Raw genomic sequence first — 10283 nt, forward strand, 5'->3', positions numbered from 1 at the left:
AAAACATATAGGCCCAAAAAATGTAAAAATATATATTTTTTGGATTTAAAAATACAAACACATAATTTTTTCTGATAAAGACAGAGCTTAAACTAAAGTTTGAGAATTTAAAACAAATTTGTCAAATGTCCTCTCACAATATTATATTACCAATGATAAAATTAAGGGACCGGTTTATTTTCGAGTTACTTCGGTCCAACACATTCAAACTTATTAAACACCAAATCCGGTAATCTACATTTTCTCACTTCGCTTCATGTTCTCTCTTACTCACGGGAAAAAAATTATGCCGTAAAAAATTTCACATATCATCGCCATCGATGCTTCAATCGACGTTCGCCGCCGCCGCGTCTCAGACTATCGTGACGTCCGTGAGTGCTTAAATTTATCATATACATTTTGAATTTCTTTAAAGCATTATACTTGGCAATTATTCGTTTCTTGTCCGCTGGGTTTCGGAGCTTAAAGAATACGGTTCCGACAACCTTTTGGATGATTTATTGTATATGGGTAATCTGATAACGAATATAAGCATTCTTTGTGAAATTTTAGGTGTTCTGACTCGAATCGCAGTTTTAGGGTTTGGAGTAAACGCTGGAATTTGTATTGCATTCGAAGAATTTGGAAAAAAAAGGCCGGAGGATTGGGTTGACAGGATTTCCAATACAGGGCTTGGATAGTTTTTGGAATCATATAGAGGTGGCATTCATAGAGGGATTTGCGAAACATCTTTGATATTTTCTTTTGGGGAAGTTGGTACTGATCTGAAATTACTGTCAAATTCGAGACTGGGGAGTAGGGTTGGGGTACAAGGAGGATAATGTGTATACTTTGCGTGGTTCAAAAGTGGTCGCGGAGAGTTGCTACCATGTTGCCATGGCTAGTGATACCTCTCATTGGGTTATGGGGTTTGTCGCAGCTCTTGCCACCTGCTTTCCGTTTTGAGATCACATCGCCCAGGCTTGCTTGTCTGTTCGTGCTGTTAGTAACTTTGTTCTGGTATGAAGTTCTGATGCCTCAGTTGTCAGCATGGCGGGTCAGGAGGAATGCCTTTTTTAGGGAGAGGAAGAGGCTTGAGGCTATCCAAATGCATAAGTTGAGAAAGACAGCCACACGGAGGTGCAGGAATTGTCTTACTCCATACAGGGATCAAAATCCAGGTGGGGGCAAGTTTATGTGCTCTTACTGTGGCCATATTTCCAAGAGGCCAGTTCTGGATCTTCCTGTGCCTTCGGGGATGGGTAAGTCAGGGATATTATATGATTTGGTTGGGAAAGGTGGAAAGATACTGAATGGGAAAACTTGGTCAGGTGATGGTTTGATGTGTGGCCAGGACTGGTTGGAGGATGGGAGCTTGGTTGGCGCACCTTTTTCTGGAAATTCGAGTTATTGGAAGAAGAATGGTTGTGGGTTTCATTGCGAGGATGACCATTGTTTGGCAGAGAAGTCTTATTCTCGCCTTTTTGTTTTTATTTGCAAATCGGTTCCATCATTTTTCTTCACTATAATGTGGCGTTGGAGAAAGATTTTCGGGGTTAGTTCTGCTGCGGATGATGGTTCAACTGATGCACAATACACAGGGATGCTGGATACTCGAAGCGAGAATGAAGCGAATGGCCTGGAAAGTAGAGGAGAGAAAGCTCGCAGAAAAGCTGAGGAGAAGAGGCAAGCTAAATTAGAAAAGGAGCTTATGGAAGAGGAGGAAAGAAAACAGAGAGAAGAGGTTTCTAGGTTGGTTGAAGAGCAAAGGAGATTGCGTGATTCAAAACTGGAGACTGAGAAAGACTGTGGAAAAGGGTCCCCTCGGGCAAAGAAAATAGATGTTAAAAAAGAAGCTGAGAGGAAGCGTCAGGAAAGAAAAAAGGAAAGAGATAGAGGATCCAGTAAAAGCAATTCCGATGCGGAGGAGTTGGAAAAGAGATCGGCTAAGGAAAGTGACCGAAACAAGAATGAAGGCGATGGACGGGAACAACGTAGAAATTTACCTGAAAGTATGAAATCTCACAGCACACAAGCAGGGCATGGTTTTAGAAGTGCTACTGCAAGCAATCAATATAGATTGAATACAGGAACAAGATACTTGGATCGCATGAGAGGCAGTTTTTTATCTTCTTCCAGAGCATTCGCCTGGAGGCAGTTTTTTTGGAAAGAGTGCTAATGCATCTGCTCTTTCAAGAGAGCAGAAATCTAACATATCAATAGATCATTCTCACACTTCTTTGTCTAAGAAAGAGACTGCAGACCGTGTATCTGGGAGATCGAATGTAAATGGAGATGACAAGACTGCCAGCCGCCCAGTATTACTTCTTATTTCATTTCTTATTTATTTTTCAATTTGGAGGCTCCGCCTTTTGCCAATTTTAAATGAGTTACTAGGTTTATAAAGAAGAATCTGCTTTTGTAGAAGATCTTGATTTCGCTAGTTGTGACTGATGATATCTCTAAATCCCTTTTCCACTCTATGGTGTATTAGAATATGTTTCTGTTGCGGTTGCCTAAGGCCCTAAACTAAAAATTGAGAAGGATTTTCAGAGAACTTGATTTATTATTTTTATATTGGTTAGGTAAATTCTGGACAATATGCTGGTATATTTAATCACGTCTTTCTCTTGTTCCATTACTGTTGTCTTCACAGTTTTTTGCTGATGTTTTCACTGCAGGTGTTTATTGAATCTCAACCATGTACAGCGCCTAAAAAATCATGGCAACAATTATTTACCAGTTCATCTGATATTTCTCTACCCTCTAATCCTAATGTCTTAAGCAAACCAAATGTGAAATGTTTGACAGAAGTTCAGAGCCCGCCTTATTCTGGCCAAACTACTGAACCACAATCATATGACAACCCTGTCACTTTTGGACTACCATCACCAGTCGCTTTACATCCATGCCCTTTTGGATCAACGAGACATAGCACAGATCTTCCAATACCTTCTCCTGCCTTGTTTTCTAAGATAGGTGATGCTCCACATCCATTTTTGCCAGAGGAGTCGGAGATTTTTGAAGATCCTTGTTATGTTCCTGATCCCATATCGTTGCTAGGGCCTGTTTCTGAATCCCTTGAGAATTTTCGGATGGACCTTGGCATTGTGACAGATCTAGGATTGGATAAACCATGTGCTGTGAAGACAATAGCTCCACCATCTGAAACTACCAAGCCATCACCCATTGAGTCCCCTTTGTCACGATCACGAGTTTCTGAGGAAAAGCGTGCTAGTTCTTTGGTTTCCCCTGGAGTTCCAAAGCCTAATGATTACTCAAATAATGTGAATGATAGTGGAACGTGGCAGATGTGGAAAAGCTCTCCTATTGTTCAGGATGGTCTAGGTTTGCTGGGTGGGCATGTCAACTGGTTTGTGAATTCGGAAATGAACGAGCCAAAGAAGGAAGATATCAATTCAGTACCTCATAAGACAATAGCTTCACTATTTGAGAATGATGAACAAGTCATTCCTGGCACTCATTCTTCTCCTGATGTTTTATTTGGCAACTATCAGAGTGGTGGTGGAAAATATAATGATTCTTTGCCTGCTAGCATAGATGGGCCATGGTTACCAAAACCTTTATATGGACTGGATCCAAGTGGGAAGAATCATGTTTCGGTGAAATCTAAGGAAGAAGCTACTCAGAATACTCCCATCCATGGAGATTACGATGGCTCTGCCACTAAATTTGAGACGTCTACAAGTAATTCGTGGGCAAAGTAAGAACAGTAAACTAGATTCTATTTTAAATTTGTATCTCTTAGTTGTTACGGTGAAATAAGAACTTCTGATTGTTAGAGCATTCGTATAGAATATGATTTACTTTAATTGTGTTTTGCTGTATGACCATCTTCATCATCACGATTACGACAATGTCATATTTTTGTTTGTTTTGAGATTAGAGATTTCTCATGCTGTTTAAACTTTAAAGTCATGTCCATGCAAATAATGAAATTAAGATGCATTGCAAAGTTTACTTTCAGGGTTGTTGTCCACCATAAGCTCGTTCTTGTTTTAAGATGTCTGTTGTTGGTTCATTTTAAAATAAATTTCAGGAGTAACTAATTTACTGCCATAACATAATTGTATTATATTTTCGAAAGCCTCACTTTATCCTTGTCTATTTGTTTATTCATAAGCTCGTCTTGCCCATACTTCAATTTCTTTGAGTATGGGGGTTTTGATAACTGAGGGTCATCAAAATAGGGAGATGTGTAAGATTTGAAATGGCTTGTTTAAGTTGGTGACGCATGTGCTGTGGTTAAAGACTGTAAACTCGATGGGCGATGACGGTGTTGCAAGTGGTGGTTAGTAACTTAGTGGCATGGGGCAAGGGGATTGAAGCTTTGATCTGTGTGAGGAGAAACAGGGGCAAACGTGGAAGGGAAAGGCTTTTGTTTCACGAAGTGATAATTTTTTATACTTGTTTATCTGGAGGGATATCTTCATGTTTGGAAATTGCTCATTTATTTGGTAGCAAACAGTGCACGAGTTTGTTCTCGCTTTCATGTCTACATTCCATTCGCAGTTGGTGGAGCAATGTAGGACATGATAATCATGATTTATACATTGTTCCGCATTAGCTTATCACATATAGCTCATGAGTTGTTTTGTTTCCATGCTTTCGTTTGCCAAGCTCAGACAAGTTTGCCTATTCGATTAATTGCTTTCTATAGCTGTGATGCCTACATCTTGGTTTGTTTTGTGGTGCTGATCTTCTTGTGTTGTTTCCCTTGCAGAAAAGATTGGAGTTTGCAGGGTGGCGCTGGAAGCCTTCCATCAAATAGACCCGCAAACATTGGGGGTCTATATTCCACTCCAGATGTACAATCTCTTTGGTCTTATGAGTGAAATTAAAAAAGAAAACAAAAAAAAGGAGAAGAGAAGGAAATTGACATTACCGAAGATGAGTTTTGTAAACTGGACTTGTTATTGTATCTTCCTTCTCTTTTATCTATACATACAAAGGAGATTTAATTAGTTGACCACAGTTTACTTGAATTTTGCATTTTAGATTAGATATGTTGTTTTGTGTCTCATGGTTCACAAGCATATTCGAATGGCATGCTATCAAATAAGTTTGAAAATATTTTTTCAAATATGTGATTCGACTATTTGCAGAGCATGAGATGAAATGCAATGATGGATATATAAAAAATAGTAATGGATAGGTTTGAACATTTTGAAGATCGAAGCTATTTGGTATTCCATATCCCTGGGGACGTTTACTTTCATTTAGAGAAAGTTTGCCACACCCATTTTTCAAAATCATCCTACATGAACATGTGCTTAGTTGAGCAGACTAATTTTTTTTCAAGATTAACACTGAAGAATCATACATTATTTGTTTTGAATTTAGATATTTCTGCGAACATTTTGTATAAAAATCACTGTGATGTAGCATAAAATAATCCTTGTGAAAGTGTAAGATATTTCCAGCTTTAAAAATTTCTAGGGAAAATCTAAATGTTACGATCTTTATAAACTTCCTAATTTTCCACCATGTTACTTCATAGTTGACGTAAAAATTATAATGTTTTATGGCAAATTTTGATGCAAAGGTTCCCACACTGATACTTGTTAGTCCCTTGTGCGCTTATATTATTTGTAAGATCGATTTCTCAAGTCTTGTCACTCATAAAATTTGACCGTATGAACAGAAATAAACGCAATATCAAGGAAAACCTCCAAACATAAAATCTGCCCAGTAGATACATTGATGCGGGAAGAATACAATTTACATCGAACCAAATATCCGATATCAGTCACTTGCCATACTACAGTACTAGCACATAGCACGATGTAATCTTTTTTCCTTGTTCTTTTTTAATAACAATACAATGTAATAAAGCCGTATATTTTACATCACATGAATAACAAATACAAACTGGTTGATAATTAATTTCATTAAGATGCAGACTGCATGGTCGTATCTGTCCTACTCGCTATCACTGCTTGTTCTGCCGCAACTTCATCACAAGCATGCAATATAGTGCATACATCATTTGTTTCTAAGAATTTCTCCGCGTTGACAAGAATAATAGGCGCATATTCAAATACCAATCTTTTACACTGCAAAAGAACAAAAATCAAACCAAACTAATGAGCTTTTTACAGAAAGAAATGTTAGAACTGCACTATGCTATTCTCGATCACAAGTAAAGCCCATCAGATTGAAGCATAGCTAACTAAATGAATTTCATGTGTGCTCACCTTTTGGACATTATTTTTGATTGAGTTACATGCCTTTAGGAGCAGCTCGACCACTTCCAACTGAAACAACAAATAAATAAATCAATGTCAGAGCCCATGTTTCATGAAATCAAATATAAATGCTACAGTCGAGTTATCATATTGAAAATAATTACCAAGTTTTCAGCAGTGATTTTTAAAACAAATGAGCACCGCAATCAAACAGTAAGCACAAAAGCAGAATAAAATGATTCAGCTTGATATCACATAATTGCGAATAACTATATTCTGGATGTATGATTAATGATTATTATTCACGGTCCTAAAATCATTTGATTGAGGGTGTGATAACTTCAAGGAATGTCTCCAATATTTCTTCGAGGTTCTTGGTCTCTAATTGTCCTGCATGGACTTGACATAGCTCCCATAGCAACCATGTTAGTATTGATAAATATGCATGACATACACACTCAATGTCCCACACATTTGTATTTTCTTCTTCAGTTTTTTCAGCGAGAAACTTTTAATGAACCTCTTCAAATGATTCCACCAGCCATTGTCTTATTATTACAAGACAGATACTGGAATATGTTGTCACCAACAGGCTGCATTCCTATTAGGAACTTATGCAAACACCTAACAAACTATCCATAAGACAACAATTGCGCCCTTCACAATTATAAGATCACGAAGGTAGAGCTACCGTTGCAAATCAAAATCTGCATCAATAATTTGCAAGATCAATTATCTTGATGATTATATGGTGCTTATCAGCTGAAGGCACGAATTTACCTGAGTGTCGGGATCTTTCAACTTCAATAAGGCTTCTGCTACCAAATTATGGCACACATCACATTTATTATTCTTAGAGAGATCCAGGGGAAAGGAAATCACCTACTTCACAAATACCAAACTTTTGGCAGAAACCATTAGGTTTTATTGAGGAAACCTCCATGAAAAATAGAGGGGCATAATAGTCCACCAAAGTTGCACACTGCAGGAAATAAAAAATAATCACAGGAAGTGCTAGGAATAAGAAATCAGAATAAGAACAAATAAAATCCAGTCTTATAAAATTAGCTGTTTCTGAAACTTTACCCTGAATTCTGAAGTTCCATGTTTTTTATATAATATATTTTCTTTTTTATTTTTAACATTTTTCTCAAAGAATAACCTACAGTGCTTAACTAAGTCAGTTAAATTAGAATTTTGTCTTCCATTCTATATGATATGCCCTAAAAATAGCAGATATTACATAGGATCGCGGCCATATTTTCATATGGTTAGCACAATACACTAGTAGGTCATATCAGTGATCATTGAAACTATATAAGAAACAAAATGGAAAAGTTCCGTTTAATACATCTAAGCTTAGGCCCAAGGGTTTCTTAAATACCTGCGTACTGAATGTTGGTATCCTAGCGCAGGTTTTGTGAAGGATTTCAATGATCTCGGTTTGGGTTTTGTTCTCTGAGAGGTAATTAAGAGCATCTGCAGAAAATTCTTCACACAATGAACACAAGGTTTCGTTCTTGGTAACTTCTTCCATACGTGGAGATTCTCCCCCTGAAAGCTTGTTATATGACTGCTGAACTGCACACAGAAGGTAGAAATTAGTATTCACTGCGAACAATTATTGTTGAAAGTCGAGACAGAACATTGTTTTGTTCAAAAAAGACACGACTGTCGACTGACAAGAAACTAAATAAATTTGCTCAAATTTATTCATAATCAGAAAGAGTGTTATGTGAAGGAAGGGCTGCTGGTGATTCTAGACAGCAAATTAACATTCCAAGGACTGGTGCTAATGTGGTACACCACGTGGGAACTCAATGGTGCTGAAACACGAACACATTGGATGAGTGGCCAATGCAAAATGCAATAGATATGCATGAAAGCCATGTCATAATACTAATACTATACTAAATTATAAGTGTCTGATGAGTCTTTTTATCTGGCTTCTGGACACTATAATAATATATTCTGAATATGGGACCTTATCTAACAAATGCACAAGAGTTGGCCACATATGATGAAGGGATAAAGCCATAATTATGGTTCTATATGATGTATATAGTTCAATGTATTTCACAGCTATGCAAGAAGACAAGACTAGGAAAGGATTGTGGTCTTCTTCTCCATCATTCTGGGGTAAAACCCCAGCTGCTAGGTGAACATGACAGTCACCTAGAGTACACCACGAAACCCACCTAGTGAAAGTTCCGTGACACCTACAGTTTATCATGTAACTCACCCAATTCCCTCCTGTACCTTCTGCAATTTTTGGTAAAGCACAAGTGTGCCGCCACCAAGTAAAGGATAAATATATTTACTCATGGAGGCTGTTGTGGTATGTCATACACAAGCATATAGTCTAGCATGAAGAATTGACATAAAAATACACCGATGATTAGAAGAACTAAAGAGGAAAAAAGGATAAAAATTGAATGACACAGAAGTATAGCATGCAAAATTCTATCAAGTCCTTTTTTTCCCAGGTTAATCACAAAGCTGCCATGTTAACGAGTGTTTGTAGACGGTTGAGGTATTTTGTGCAAATGGCTAGTTGATAAAATCATCTGGAGATATGTTATAAGACATAAAAATATTGGAAAAGTTAATATTATCTGTCTAATGGCGAGAGATGATCAGCATATACTTCTACAGCATTAACTTTCAACATAACATGTTCAGAAGGTTCTACCAGCAAATAGGTTGTGATATTTAGCTGGAGAGAGTTTGCAGAAAATTAAAGAATGTAAAGAGGAAAAAAAGTGGGCTCAGATGGGAAATCAAGAAGAATGCACTTAATGATTTGTGTATTTGAAGAATCTAAGATGGAACACAATGCATTTACAAGTCAACCTATAGCATTCATGCCTTAGTTATTTGTAGGATATTGGCCGAGCTAAGAAAGACAGCAACTAAGTGTATCTGAGGCAAGACCACACCTCTCAGCCAAAGTACTACTTCTAACTTCCCTACCCCAAACCACGATCAATAAGTTGTTACTCCATAGTTTTCATCAGTTGAAGCAGGAACTGCTTTGTCAGATATACAAACCTGAAATCATTTTATTGAAGTCGGCAGAAGTCAGATCCCTAGCATTACAGCACCAGAAGAAGCTGACTATGAATAAAAATAGGAGCACCCTCGAATCCATGCTGCAACAAATGAAAATGTCAGCCCAAAATACAGGAATTTCAGCAAGTACACAAGATAACACCCCCTCGCAACAATTTCAAACACTTGCTAACCAACAGCTAAAATCACTCAATGAACCCAATATCTTGAATCAAAACACTTGACAAAAGGAATAAAATGGAGTATTAAGAAAGGTACATATCTACAAGAAGATAATTGCACTGAAAGGGTTGATAGAGCATAAAGAAAGGTACATATCTACAAGAAGATAATAGCACTAAAAGGTTGATACTTTCAGGTAAAATATTTTTTAGGTAGTTTTCTGGTAAAACCATAGTGCTTGCAAGTGATTAAAAAAAAGAACGTGATATTTGCAAACACTACCTTAACGACCAAGTAATCAAACAGGTGATGTTTGGATGGTTGCGCTCGTTAGTGATAAGCTTCTCTTTCTTTTGCATTGAACAATCAATCCTAATATTTCTCGATTGATTAAAAACCACATAACATGATCAGAATAGAATTCGATCAATTCGGTAACACCCAACTCGGATAATCCCATTATAACACCGAAACCTACTATGGTGAAGATGCCCCCAATTAATCCAACAGGCAGAAAGAATTCAATATTAATTCAAACTGTGCTTAAATCGTTTCGAATTTCCCACACACAAAAACATCACTAATATAAAAGGCAATCAATCGGAACTGGAAACTGACAAATCAAAGAATTCTGACCTGGCCAAAAGGTGAAATTTCAGGTCCAGAGCGAATTCTTCCCTCTCTAAGCAATCAACCAAATCGATGGTTGCTTTGTCTAACATACGTGTTATTAATACTCATCGAATAACTAACGTGGACCATTCGTGTCCTTTTTTCCAATTCACGTAAGTTCTGTCAAGAAAATTACTACTTTGTGTTCCGACTCTTGTCTTTCCCTGGACAAACATGAGATTTCACTTC

General features: G+C 37.4%; 1 protein-coding gene and 1 pseudogene across 1 annotated transcript; one reads left to right on the forward strand and one right to left on the reverse strand.

The window, feature by feature from the left end:
• The first annotated feature begins 225 nt into the window (after positions 1–225).
• Positions 226–4969, forward strand: LOC142538399 (uncharacterized). Its single transcript, XM_075643724.1, has 4 exons — positions 226–371; positions 553–2155; positions 2661–3703; positions 4724–4969. The coding sequence occupies exons 2-4, from the start codon at positions 821–823 to the stop codon at positions 4833–4835; spliced, it is 2490 nt and encodes an 829-aa protein (XP_075499839.1). The 5' UTR covers positions 226–371; positions 553–820; the 3' UTR covers positions 4836–4969.
• Positions 4970–5673: 704 nt separating this feature from the next.
• LOC142540242 (uncharacterized) lies at positions 5674–10241 on the reverse strand (annotated as a pseudogene).
• Positions 10242–10283: the final 42 nt, after the last annotated feature.

This window comes from Primulina tabacum, chromosome 3 (genome assembly GCF_025594145.1).
Source record: "Primulina tabacum isolate GXHZ01 chromosome 3, ASM2559414v2, whole genome shotgun sequence".
In the NCBI taxonomy this organism is placed as follows: Eukaryota; Viridiplantae; Streptophyta; class Magnoliopsida; order Lamiales; family Gesneriaceae; genus Primulina; species Primulina tabacum.